At 40.1% G+C, this 13763-nt stretch overlaps 1 protein-coding gene and 3 non-coding genes across 5 annotated transcripts; all 4 read left to right on the top strand.

Annotated features, from left to right (window-relative positions):
• The first annotated feature begins 96 nt into the window (after window positions 1–96).
• polr1a (RNA polymerase I subunit A) lies at window positions 97–13706 on the top strand. 2 transcript variants are annotated; one of them, XM_077532585.1, is made up of 37 exons: window positions 97–285; window positions 533–641; window positions 720–815; window positions 912–1061; window positions 1202–1306; window positions 1457–1542; window positions 1644–1732; window positions 1857–1937; window positions 2091–2202; window positions 2286–2427; window positions 2509–2676; window positions 3556–3678; window positions 3805–4032; window positions 4148–4255; window positions 4335–4481; window positions 4813–5004; window positions 5348–5497; window positions 5592–5775; window positions 6256–6338; window positions 6686–6844; window positions 7179–7277; window positions 7364–7516; window positions 7590–7672; window positions 8329–8494; window positions 8971–9094; window positions 9197–9297; window positions 9402–9601; window positions 9682–9849; window positions 10340–10475; window positions 10600–10760; window positions 11284–11413; window positions 11481–11591; window positions 11703–11960; window positions 12711–12911; window positions 13004–13121; window positions 13202–13366; window positions 13461–13706. In XM_077532585.1, the coding sequence occupies exons 1-37, from the start codon at window positions 209–211 to the stop codon at window positions 13559–13561; spliced, it is 5064 nt and encodes a 1687-aa protein (XP_077388711.1). In that variant the 5' UTR covers window positions 97–208; the 3' UTR covers window positions 13562–13706. The 2 variants fall into 2 exon arrangements, with proteins under 2 accessions (XP_077388711.1, XP_077388710.1); XM_077532584.1 differs by having other exon boundaries at window positions 2286–2676.
• LOC144026450 (small nucleolar RNA SNORA5) lies at window positions 6428–6564 on the top strand. The gene has a single exon (XR_013285160.1). It is a non-coding gene; the product is annotated as a small nucleolar RNA SNORA5 (small nucleolar RNA).
• LOC144026449 (small nucleolar RNA SNORA5) lies at window positions 6892–7027 on the top strand. Its single transcript, XR_013285159.1, has one exon. It is a non-coding gene; the product is annotated as a small nucleolar RNA SNORA5 (small nucleolar RNA).
• Window positions 8555–8690, top strand: LOC144026448 (small nucleolar RNA SNORA5). Its single transcript, XR_013285158.1, has one exon. It is a non-coding gene; the product is annotated as a small nucleolar RNA SNORA5 (small nucleolar RNA).
• Window positions 13707–13763: the final 57 nt, after the last annotated feature.

Genomic DNA, 13763 nt, shown 5'->3' with positions numbered 1-13763 from the left:
TAATATCTAGTTTTTGTGAATCTGAAATTACATGTTTTAAATCTTAACCATATGTGTGCAACCTACACCCCCCTCCACCGCACACTTTGAACAGGCCCATGAGGCACGTGGGAGAAAACAGTACCGCGACCTCATGTCGCCTGTGGTCAGAAAACTTTGCGATGATTTTGTAATAATAAACATTACGGATTCTGGATAATCATCAAATATGCTATTTAGAAAAGAAGTACCATGGCGGCGATTGGAGGGCATGTCTTTTGGCATGTACTCTGCCGAAGAGATAAGGTGAGGTTAGCTGTTCGTGCTAAAATTGAAGTTCAAAATTTGATGTAAACGAAAAGACCCTTTTCCCCCTATTGGGCTTCCTTACAGCATGTGACTAAACATTTTAAAGGTGGAATGCTATCTTATTTTTTATTAACTCGTGCGCCCTTCGAATGTCACATTTAAACTGCGCAATTTTGTCAAATTATTAAGTACAGTAGTTGTCAGTAAATTGCAAATGTAACTTGGATATTTTGGTCCTGTCTAGGAAATTGAGTGTAAAAACGATCACCAATCCAAGGTTGCTTGATGGTGTTGGAAATGTGCTCCCAAATAGCCTGTATGACTTAGCCCTCGGACCAGCAGACAATAAAGAGGTAAATTAAATGTGTAAAAGGTTGTCGTCTATATTGTTTACAACAAAGAAGCAATATTGTGATGTTCTGTTCCATCAGGCATGTTCAACTTGCTGCCAGGACTTCAACAACTGTCCAGGACACTTGGGACATATAGAGCTTCCACTTCCTGTATACAACCCTCTATTTTTCGACGTAAGAATCATGAATTACCCTGTAAAGTCTTAAAAAAAACGTATACTCTGTTCTAGTTTCTACTTCTGTTTTTGACGTGCTTTTTCTCACTTTCAGAGACTGTACCTGTTGATTCGTGGGTCATGTCTGACGTGCCAGATGTTAACATGTCCACGAGCAGCTGTCCACCTGCTGTTGAACCAACTGAAGTTATTGGATCATGGAGCCATGCAGCAGGTTTACCAGTGTGAGGAAGTTCTCAACCAGGTGAGGTTTAACTTAGTTGTTGTAGGCATACGACTCCACGATACTAACATTTTTACACTATTCCTCACAAAGTGTGGTAAAGGTTTCGCTTAGTTGTTCCGAGTGTTTTTTTAAATTTTTTTATAACATTGTTATGATAGTTTCTGGAGGAGAATGCCAAAGCCACTGGTGACGATATTGCAGCGATGCTCAAAAAGTTCACAGATTCAGTTGGCGTAACTGAAAGCACAGGAAACATCAAACCGGTCAGTAAACGCATTCACTCTCTAGCTATTGGATGGATGAAAATATTGTGATAAATATATATGGTGATAAATGTATATTCACATCAATTACAACAATATAACCCATTTGGACATGCCCTTTTCATGTGTGGCTTTATTCCCCCCCCCCAGATAAAACACCTTGTTGAAAGAAAAACCAGTTTGATCAATGATTTCTGGAAAATTCACATGAATGGTCGGAAATGTCCCCACTGCAGGTAATAAATAATGATTATTATTTTCCGTGTCACTTTGCAGAGATTTGTGTTGTCGTACATACATAATTACAACAATTAAAATAAATTGTGGGTGCAAACAGGAGCAAGCGGTTCACCATACGACGTGAGCACAACAGTAAGCTGATCGTCACATTGCCGCCTGATACGCAAACCATTCTCAAAAATGACGGTGAGTCTTTTTGTCATTTTCTAATAATCGTTACGTCTCGTGCAAACAAAAGTGTCCCAGAAAAATGGATGAATGATTACAAAAATTGAATAGATTTGACTATTTTGATTGGATTTCTCTCTAGGGGACCTGTTGATGGGAGACCGAGCCTACTTGACTGCCAGCACTGCTCGAGAGCACATCAACAAACTCTGGAAGAATGAAGGTAAGGTAACTTAGTGTTTGTTTGTTTTTTTTGGTTTATTTATTTATTTGTATTTAATGGCATTTAAATTCATTTCAATTATGCTCAAATGTTTTTCCAATGCAGATGTGAGAATGAAATGTTTTACCTAACCCATCTGTCTTTTCTCTCCAGGTTTCTTCCTCAGGTGTTTGTTTTCTGGGTTGGTGGACAACTCAAATGAAGAGGAAAAAGTGTTCTCACCGGATCTCTTCTTCCTGGAGCTGCTGGTGGTCCCGCCGTGCAGGTACAACACACGTAGCCCTTTTAATGACAACCTGCGCATGGTTTTGCTTCAAGACGTGTGACCACAAAGTCGTCTTTCTTCAGGTACCGTCCAATCAATCGACTGGGTGACCAGATGTTTACCAACGGTCAGACGGTCAACATGCAAGCCGTCATGAAGGACAGTATCACCGTAAGAAAAGTGCTTTCTCTCATGGCTACTGAGAAAGGTATTCAGAAGGATGAGGTAAGATTTTGTGTGTTAAAAAACAAACAAACAGCCCTCTCTTTTAATAAATGTTCATTTTGCTTGTCTTATTTGTATCAGTCTCAGGCAACTGAAGAGACAGACCAGTCATTTCTGTCAGAGATTCCCGGAATGACATTAACAGACAAACTTTACAATATTTGGATTCGCCTTCAGACCCATGTCAACATTGTCTTTGACAGTGACATGGACAAACTGATGTCCGAAAAGTACCCTGGCGTCAGACAGGTATGTCGTGTCAAGAAAAAGCATCCAGTAATACAAACGGTCTCAAGTTACAATAATAAACAAATAAATATCCATCCATCCATCCATCCATTTTCTTGACCGCTTATTCCTCACAAGGGTCGCGGGGGCTGCTGGCGCCTATCTCAGCTGGCTCTGGGCAGTAGGCGGGGGACACCCTGGACTGGTTGCCAACCAATCGCAGGGCAACAAATAAATATCCCCCCCAAAAATGTCATTTAGTTATTTGAAATTTTATTTATTTACTTTTTTTATAATAATGTTATCATTAGGGACGTACAATAACACTTTTTTCCCCCAGTCCAATACCAGTAGTCACCGATACCAAGTACAGATACCACAAGTACTTTTGACACAAAATATCCCCCCTCCTACCTTAAAATAAGGCCTAATACCGATACCTGGTATTGGTACTTTACTCACCCATCTCTAATTTTCATTCATGCAAACAGTTTGTCATAAGCACAATTCTAAAAAGTGAAGTCAGTTACGCTTGTATGGTACCATAAATCATGAATAAATCACAACTAGTTTGTTATCACGTAATAGACATACCGGTAATTGAGATAATGAATAATAGTGACAACATTCTATATTTATTCCCTATTATATTTATGTTTCTTGCAATTAGCTGGCAACCAGTTCAGGTTGTACGGTACCCCGCCTACTGCCCGAAGCTAGCTGGGATAGGCTCCAGCACCCCCGCGACCCTTGTGAGGAGCAAGTGGTTAAGAAAATGGATGGATGGATCTATGTTGCAATCCTAATTCTATAGCCAGAAGAGATGATTTGACTGCATCATCATTTCAAATTTCTTTTTTACTTTTCAATGATTAATTGTCCCTTTTTTCCCCTTTGAAGATCCTGGAGAAAAAGGATGGATTGTTCCGTAAACACATGATGGGAAAACGAGTCGATTTTGCTGCACGATCTGTCATCTGTCCAGATATGTACATCGGAACCAATGAGATAGGAATTCCCATGGTATGCCTGATTCAGTCTTTTTTTTTTTTTTTTTTTTTTCATCCCCTTAAAATAATGCTCTTATGCTGTAAATAGTTTTCCTACAGTTGAGTTTTTTCACAACTTTCGATTGTGACGTTTACGCAGGTGTTTGCCACAAAGTTGACCTACCCACAACCTGTCACGCCGTGGAACGTGAAGGAGCTTCGCCAGGCTGTCCTGAACGGGCCGAATGTCCACCCCGGTGCTACGATGTTGATTAGCGAGGACGGCAGGAGAACCATCTTGTCGCCCAGTAACTTTGCACAGAGAGAAGCGGTTGCGAAGCAGCTGCTGACGCCTTGTCCGGGTCCACACAAGATGCCAATGAAAATAGTGAGTCAGCACCAAGTCATCGTGTTGGACAATCCGCTACATCAATGGGAATTTACGTGGACATAACATGAAATATGCTGCCTAAGCTGCCATGTGATTGTCTTTGTTTCTCAAGGTGAACCGTCATATTAAGAACGGAGATGTTTTATTGTTGAACAGACAGCCAACTTTGCATCGGCCGTCAATACAGGCTCACTGTGCACGCATTTTGCCAGGAGAGAAGGTCTGTAAATCTATTTAGTTAACAGTTTCAATCACTTTGGACTCTTACTACATTTGATTTTATTTATTCTGTGCTGAAGGTCCTGAGGCTCCACTATGCCAACTGCAAAGCTTACAATGCCGACTTCGACGGAGATGAGATGAATGCTCATTTCCCTCAGAGCGAGCTTGGTCGAGCTGAGGCCTACACATTAGTCAGCACCAATCAGCAATACCTTGTGCCAAAGGTAGATTCATACATGCATGCATGCAGTACACACGAGCAGTTGTAGAAATAAACCATGTGCTCCCATGTCATTAATTGCTTTACTTTTTTTTTTTTTTTACAGCGGGTCAGATAGGTTATATTATTTTCTCTTTTATAGAAAAATCATAATTTAGAAATCACATTTGGTTTTGTCTTGTCTTTGTGAGATTAATATTGGCTTTATAATTGGAAACTTTTAAGTGTAATAAATATGCAAAAAAAAAAAAACTGAAATGTGGAAAGGGCCAAACACTTTTTCACAGTATCGTATGTTTACATACTCATCACTAGTTCATTCTTCCTTTCATTAGGATGGAAAGCCGTTGGCCGGTCTGATTCAGGATCACATGGTTTCAGGCACACGTATGACAATTCGAGGCTGTTTCTTCACAAGAGATGAGTACACGGAGCTTGTGTACAGAGGACTGACTGACAAACCAGGCCGCATTAAACTTCTCCGCCCTGCAATACTCAAGCCACAGAAACTCTGGACAGGAAAGCAGGTAGTGTGACACCTGTGATGCTTGACTTTTTAATTCCCTGCAAAATCATCCTGAAATTACAAGATAAATAATAATAATAATAATAATAATAATTTTCTTAAATTTTAATTTCAGCTGATTATCATCAGACCTACAGTCATAATTAACTATTACGTAACAATACATTTAAGAAAAAACACTTGTTAAAATAAATGTATTTCTGAAGTTTTTGCTCCAAATATGTTTTGAAAAAAACAACAAAAAACTTCATATTCTTAGTTCTTTCCCCACAGCATGAACTTGGTTTAATGGCTGCGAACTACGCATATAAAGCAGATGTAACCAGTACCTTGCCTCTTTACAGGTGGTGTCCACCCTCCTCCTCAATGTTATTCCAGAAAAGGCTGTGCCTTTAAATCTGGTTGGGAAATCAAAAATCCCCAGCAAAGCATGGATCCAAGTTCCCCCACGAGCGACGCCGGGGTATCAACCTGACACCATGTGTGACTCGCAGGTGCATGCGCGCCGCGCACATTTTTGTTGGCTTCAGAAATGTAAACATGCAGCATGTTGTTAAATTCAATTAAAAAATGTATTGTACTTGTTAGGTGGTGATCCGTCAGGGGGAGTTGTTAGTGGGCGTTCTGGACAAAGCTCACTATGGCTCCTCTGCATACGGTCTGGTCCATTGTTGCTATGAACTTTATGGTGGGGAGACCAGCGGCAAACTGCTCAGCTGTCTGGCCAGACTCTTTACGGCTTACCTTCAATTATATAGAGGATTCACTCTAGGTAAATTAAGTCATTTAATATTTATATTTATTTTGTTATTATAATACAAGTTTATTATGTTATAATAAATATTATTATTTTATTATAGATTATAGTATGAATACATAAGTATATTTATTTTATTTTAATATATTTTACTTTATTATTTGTTTATTTTTATTATATTATAATAAATATTATTATTTTATTATAGATTATAATATGAATATATAATAATTATTTTATTTGAATGTATTTAATTTACGTAATATTTATATTTATTTTTGATTATAATAAATTTATTATATTATAATAAATATTTATTATTATTATTTTATTATAGATTATAGTATGAATATATAAGTATATTTTATTTGAAAATATTTACTTTCATATTTCTATTTATTTTATTATAATAAATATGTATTTATTATTATAATAATTATTATTATTTTATTATTGATTATAATATAAATATATTTATTTTATTTTTCCTTTTAGGTGTTGAAGACATTCTGGTGAAACCTGGTGCCAACAAAAAGAGGAAAAGCATTATCCGAGAATCACTGAAAATTGGTACAAAAGTGAGTTCACGCAGCTCCTCCGCATTGTTTGTTTGCTTCAATACGTCGACTTTGTGACATGGCAGTGCAACATACGCATTGTAAAATCTTGCAGCCTCGTCAAATTCAGTGTATCCTCCTCAGTGGGTGCTACTGGCCAAAATGGCTGCGACAGTGAAGGTGTAGTTTGTGGGCCCCATTGTGCTCCGTCGTGGCCGCTGGGCATAAATTTGGACTACACACAAACAGTAAATGACAGCTAGAAACCCAACAGTAGCTGAAGTCTGCTATGTGTTTCTTTTATGTTTCCAAGATGGAGATAATAACTCAGGGAGGGGTTTCAGTATTGATGTCTTTCCATTTCTCAGGCCCTCCAGGCAGCATTCAACCTCCCCGCCGACGTGGAGGAAGCGGAGGCCAAGAGCCGTTGGCAGGATGCTCACCTCAACCCAGACCAGCGAGATTTTAGCATGGCTGACCACAAATTCAAAGAAGTGGCCAACCAAGTGAACAATGACATTAACAAGGTCACAGTTCAACTTTTCTATTTTTAGGGATGGGCTTGTACTTATTTTGCAGCCTTGTCAAATTCAGTGTACCCTCCATAGTGGGTTTCACTGGCCAAAATGGCTGCTACATTAAAGTGTAGTTGATGGGCCCCATTGTGCTCCAACGTGGCCCATGGGGATAAAAACGTGCTACACACAAACAGTAAATGCGACAGCTGAAGACTGGCACCGTCTTTACGTCGTTCTTAGGGGTTAACAAGTTTGTTTTGGAAAAGTTGTAGGTGTGTTGTTCATTGTAACTTTAAAGTGTCTATTGGAAAGCTGCTTAATTCCAATCTGATCTCTCTTATAGGTGTGTATGCCAGTTGGCCTTCACACCTCTTTCCCAGACAACAACCTCCAACTGATGGTCCAATCAGGTGCCAAGGGTTCCACCGTCAACACTATGCAGGTAAATTTCCCCGAGATTGAAATTCATTACATTTCCTTCCACTTGTAAACGGTTGACCGCTTCAATTATTTGTGTGCATGTCACAGATCTCGTGTCTACTAGGTCAAATTGAGTTAGAGGGTCGTAGACCTCCGCTGATGCCCTCTGGGAAATCATTGCCCTGTTTCCAGCCATATGACCCAGCGCCGGGTGCTGGGGGTTTTGTTTCCGGAAGGTTCCTCACAGGCATCAAACCACAGGTGTGTTGCTAAAAATTGAACAAATGAGACTGTAGGATAAGCACTGTTAACTTTGTGGTCATGCTTCCATCAGGAATTTTTTTTCCATTGCATGGCTGGCAGAGAAGGGCTGGTGGATACTGCTGTGAAAACGTCCAGATCAGGATACCTGCAGAGGTAAATCCACCCTTGAGAGGCAGGCAGAAATGAGGAGGGAAAAAAGGTTAATAATTGCAAATATAATAATAATAATAACAAATAAATAAATTAATTAATTAATAATTGTAAATAATATATTATCATACATTTCATGCAATGAAGAACTGCTTCTGCTTGCAATGAAGAAAACTTTGCTCTGTTCCCACTCACATTCACATAGCCTGGCTATTTGAAGATGACTCAAAAAGCTGAAGAACCACAACATCTAACGCAGCAGAATGGTTTGAGCCAGTCTGCTGAGGTTTTCTGTTAAGATTGCAAACTTGACCACACGTACTCAGTAATCTTCTACTCACATGCACAACACATAGACAAACAAGTACACTCCAACTATGCCTTGCATTTGCATTTTTAGGGTTGGAACACCCATGTAACTAGGGGCGTGAAAAACCAAATAAATAGAGAGGGTGAGGAGAGGAATCTTCAGAGAGTGCAGGAGTGAATTGTCAGTCAGTTCCTCTCCTCTCTCCTCGCGAGCCCTGAACTGAGTGTCTTCACTCCTTTTTGTGTTGTGTTTAATAGATGTCAAACAGGTAACCCTGACAGTTACGTTCCGCAAAGGTTGTATTACTTCTTGTTTTATCTCATGTATTTTTCCTTTTTTCCCTCCGTAGGTGTGTTATTAAGCATCTGGAGGGTTTGGTGGTCCAGTATGATCTGACCGTGAGGGACAGTGATGGATCTGTAGTCCAGTTCCTGTATGGTGAAGATGGGCTTGATATTCCTAAGACGCAGTTCCTGCAGCCAAGGCAGTTTCCCTTCATAGAGAACAACTTTGAGGTAAACCTGCGGTTGATGCAAATATTCTAATAATAATTTCCTGACGGACATTAACAAAATGGCAGCCTTGTCAAATTCAGTGCATCCTCCTCAGTGTGTGCCACTGGCCAAAATGGCTGCTACAGTGAAAGTGTAGTTGATGGGCCCCACGGTGCTGAAATTTGCCCATTGGGGATAAATTGTACTACACACAAATTTTGTCGCTAAAAGTCTATGTAGTCAATTATGCCATTATTTGAGGTTTTGCATGATTTAATTGTACTCACGTGGGTGCTTGATGGTATGTGTACATTATGTAAATTAGCATCAAGTATGAAGCTAAAACCAGTACATTATTTTTCTCATTTTTAATGAACGAGAAACAGCAGCAATTATTTAAATTATTCAAAATGTTATTTAAAAAAAACATATTTGGATTAAGCCATTACTTGGAACCTTTGTGTAGTTGAAAGATAAACATTCTGCTGTGACTGTAGGTAATAAGTAAGTCGCAGGGCTTGGATGAGGTGTTAGCACGATTGGACCCTCAAGCTGCCAGTCAACATTTTTCAGCCATACAACGCTGGAAAGCAAAGAGAGAGCAGGCTTGTCCTCGCAGAGGTACATATGACTAAATCTCGCCAAATTTCAAATCTTACTTATGCTTTATATCACAAACCACTACTAACCACAGTCATCTTATTTTATTGTGATTTTTTACAGGAGCATTCCTATTGTTTTCCCAAAAGAAGATGGCCAAACTGAAGCAGACAGAACAAGGTGCAAGACAAAATGTGAATGGCAGAGATGAGGCTGTTTTGAAGGTATGCTACTCCTGTCATTTTTTTTTTTAATTTATTTTATTTTTTTAAGTGTTAAATATGATCATCTTTACACATTTTTATCGGCACTGATCATCTGTCTCCAGCTTATCGAACAGTGGCGTGCGCTTGATGTAGCTGGACGATCAAAATACAAAAGAAAGTGTTCGCGCTGCCCTGAGCCCAGCCTGAGCGCGTTTCGGCCTGACGTAAGCTTTGGATCGGTTTCGGAAAACTTTCACGACATCACAGAGAAATACTTGCAGAATCGAGACATGTTGAGTGAACACGGCTTGGATGAGGACAAGTATGTGACACTGATAATTAGGGATGTCTTTTTTTTTTTTTTTAGATATTGTGATTATTATTGCCGTTATTTGTCTCTAGACTCCGGCAGCTGTTGCATTACAAGTGGCAGCGGTCACTGTGTGATCCAGGGGAAGCGGTGGGCCTGCTGGCAGCTCAGTCCATTGGGGAGCCCTCAACCCAGATGACCCTCAACACCTTCCACTTTGCTGGCAGGGGAGAGATGAACGTCACATTGGGGATCCCTCGGTAATGTCAATTTATTAGTATTCATACGTTATTTATTTATTTATTTTTTATGCAAGAGCATGCAGAAGGCTTTGATGCAGCTTTTGACATGAAGAGGTGGCTTAAAGTAATGATAGTTACTACAGCCAGCAGGTGGCAGCAGAGTTTAAGAGATCAGCCAGAGCCATGTTGCAACAAGCTCTTTTTGATAGTGTTTTCAACAGGTTTGTGAATAATGATGGAACTTGGCTATATTCTAATGCTAATTGCTGCAAAATGGAAACAGATACAAATATTTCTCCTGATGAAAGAAGAGACTCTAATCTTTCTTTTGGTAGGTTCCATGTTTTTGTAGCAATAGAACACAATATTCTGTGTGCCTTGCAATATTAATCAAAATCCATTAAAACAGCCGGGACCGAAAGGGTTTGCTTCAGTGAAAATGGCTGGTTGGGAGTGATTGAGTTAAAGTATTATGTCATCGTAATGGTTATCTTTGGCTGCTTCACAGACTCCGAGAGATCCTGATGGTGGCCAGCTCCAACATCAAGACCCCCATGATGAGTGTTCCAGTGCTGAACAGCAAGAAGGCTTTGAAGAGAGCTCAGAAACTTCGCAGAAAGCTGACCAGGGTCTGCTTGGCCGAGGTAAGAATGAATGTTCTTGTTTTTTTTTTGTTTTTTGTTTTTTTTTGGACATCTGACATCCTTCTTTGTGGTTTTCATTCATCTGTTGTTTTTCATCTATTTTGTGGTCTGTGTGTGAGAGCAGGTCCTGCACAAAGTCGACGTTGTCGAGAGCCTGCGCATCGAGAGGCTCCCTCAGTCAAAGATGCGGACGTTTAAGATCACGTTCAGCTTTCTTCCTCCTGACCGTTACGCTGAAGATAAAGAGCTCTCGCCCCAACAGATCCTCCACTACATGGAAACGAGGTTTACCATCAGCATCCTTCCATTTAAGACTTTAAAGCTACTGAACGCAGAAAATACCATTTTAAATCACTACTGCCATCTGTTGATGAAAAATGAAACCGCACACACCGTATTTCTTATTTTATTTTTTATTTTATTTTTTATTTTATTTTTATTATATTATTATATATATTTTATTATTATTATTTTCTTTATTTTATTTGTCTTGTTTTATTTTAATTATATTTACTTTTTTAATTATTATTTTATTATATTTAGTTTTATGTGTATTATTTATTTTTAAACTGCACACACCTTTCTACACATACACAATGCGCACTTGAGGGTGGGAAATTCGAACCCAAATCCAGTCTGAAAACTATTATCTAGAGGCTCGCAGGAGTACCCGTTGTCAACAGCTAAGGTGTTATTTTCAGTCATAAAAAGGCTACTGTAAAGGTATTTTTGGCCAAATAGTTACAAAGAGCTTTAAATGCTTTAAATTATTCAAACCGCCTCACCTTGTTATCGACTAATTCCTCAGATTTTTTGAGCTCCTCCTCAAAGCTATTGAAAAACGTAGCACTAAGCTGGCATCCATCGCTGTGGAGACCAGGAAGGCCACCCTCAGGGACAAAGACAATGATGGCGAGGGATTGGCCAACACATCAGGGGTATGTTTCATAATTAATAACCCGTTGCTGTTATGTCTTCTTCATGTTACAATATTTGCATTGTCAGGCCGATGATGACGGGGAGGAAGAGCTTGACAGAGAAATAGTTGATGACCAGGGGAATGAAGGTGACGCTGACGCATCAGACGCCAAGAGGAAAGACAAGCAAGAAGAGGAAGTAAGAGCAAGAATGAACACGTACCAGAATATATTGTAGCGTTTTCAAATATATTGCTTGGAAAAATGTAATAACTGGATCTGCAATCGGTTCTACGCTCTTCCTCTGTAGGTTGATTATGACAGCGAGGAGGAAGATGAGGACAAGGACGATGTGGGGGAGGAAGAGGAGGCGCAAGAGAATGCAGAGATCGGTGCGGAGGAGTCCAAAACGGAATCCGTGAGCGTGAAATTGCAGAAGAAAAAGAAACGAGCAAAAGTGCAGGGAGGAGAAGAGTTTATCGATCAGACGAGAGTGAACGTTGTTCTGAATTGCCACCCAGCAATAGAGGGCTACCGCTACGATGTCACGCATGAACTCTGGTGTGAAGTAAGTTTTCATTTACTGCATGCTTTGAAGTGGAAGTCGACCTTAAACATTTCTTGACAATAATATGTTATATATGTGACCTCACTAGTCTAAACATGACATTCTGATGAATATTACATTTGGAATAAGAGTTATGACGCAAAATCCAGCCATTTTTGTATCCATCTCAGGGGGCGGCCATTTTGCCACCTGCTGTCGACTGAAGATGACATCACAGTTGCTTAGGGCTCAGGCAACAACCAATCAGAGCTCAACTGTTTTCTGAAGCTGAGCCTTGATTGGTTGTTACCTGAGCCGCCCTGAGCAACTGTGATGTCATCTTCAGTCGACAGTAAGTGGCAAAAATGCCCCCCCCCCCCCCCCAAGGAGGATAAAAACGCTTAAATTTTGCTTCATAACTCATATTCCACAAACGTAATATTAATAACCGCAGGCCTACATACGAATATTCTTGGACTGAAGATGACATCAATGTTGCTCAAGGCTCAGGTAACAACCAATCACAGCTTAGCTTCAGAAAACAGGTGAACTGTGATTGGTTGTTACCTGAGCAACTGTGATGTCAACTTCAGTCGACAGGAAGTGGCAAAATGGCCGCCCCCTGAGATGGATAAAAACAGTTGGATTTTGCTGCTTAACTCATATTCTACTCACACAGTATTAATAACCGTATTCTTGGTTCAAAGTGGCTGTAAAACAAATTCACCCATCATTAAACCTACAGTGTTCGCAATCACCTTTTGTTGACAGGTGGACCTGGCTTTTCCAGTGAGCAAGGTGCACTTTGACCTGACGTCAGTTGTGTCAACACTTGCCCAAAGCACCATCGTAATGGAAACCAGGGGCCTGACTCGATGCCTTTTGAGTGAGACCACGACCAAGACTGGAGAAAAAGAGATGCTTCTCAACACAGAGGGCATCAACATGTACAAAATGTTCGAGCACAGTGACGTACGTGCACATATTTTGTATTTAAGTTAATGCAAAGGATAGTTAAATATGTTTTACAGTTTGTCATCTTTTTTTTTTTTTTAAACCACCAGATCCTGGATGTCAACAGGCTCTATTCCAACGAGGTCCATGCCATGGCAAACACCTACGGGATTGAAGTGGCTCTCAAAGTCATAGAGAAGGAAATCAAAGATGTCTTTGCAGTTTACGGTATCCATAACGAACTCGCTGCAAAAATCCCTGAGAAATTCTGAATCTACTCTGCTCACACTTTTTCTGTCTTCCTCAAGGTATCGAGGTGGACCCCAGACATCTGTCACTCGTAGCGGACTACATGTGTTTTGAGGGGGTGTATAAGCCACTGAACCGGCATGCCATTAGGTCCAACTCCTCCCCTCTGCAGCAGATGACGTTTGAGACCAGCTACAAATTCCTGAAACAGGCGACCATGTTGGGTGAGCGTCCAAGTCACCGTTGGTGGATTCCTGGTGCACTGTGACTGTTGGCTGAATCACGCTGTTGTCATATTTTATTGTATCCTCTTGACAGGATCTTGTGATCGGCTCGTGTCGCCGTCAGCCTGCCTGGTGGTGGGGAAGGTCGTCAAAGGAGGAACAGGACTTTTTGAGCTGAAACAACCTCTGCAGTAGAAGGGGCTCTGCTTTGTACAATCATGTCAACGTTTTGGAGAATCATGCTTTTCTTTGGACATAAAAAAAAGGTTGTTACTGACAGATATGACAAGGGTATCATGACTTGTCTTAAATCTAAGTTAATAAATAATTATAACCAGAATCACTAGATAAGGTGAGTTTGTACAGCACCGTTTCTACTTAAGATTCTTTCTGACAG

Source organism: Festucalex cinctus, chromosome 9 (assembly GCF_051991245.1).
Source record: "Festucalex cinctus isolate MCC-2025b chromosome 9, RoL_Fcin_1.0, whole genome shotgun sequence".
In the NCBI taxonomy this organism is placed as follows: Eukaryota; Metazoa; Chordata; class Actinopteri; order Syngnathiformes; family Syngnathidae; genus Festucalex; species Festucalex cinctus.
Note: the sequence above shows the minus strand (reverse complement) of the source record. Positions and strands in the feature narration are given on the sequence as shown.

Bases quoted from the DNA above. Each gene is read 5' to 3' on its own strand.
- polr1a (XM_077532584.1), top strand. From the start codon at position 209: ATGCTATTTAGAAAAGAAGTACCATGGCGGCGATTGGAGGGCATGTCT. The intron at 642-719 runs GTAAATTAAATG...CTGTTCCATCAG, and splicing joins GACCAGCAGACAATAAAGAG to GCATGTTCAACTTGCTGCCA. The intron at 9,850-10,339 runs GTAATGTCAATT...GCTGCTTCACAG, and splicing joins GTCACATTGGGGATCCCTCG to ACTCCGAGAGATCCTGATGG.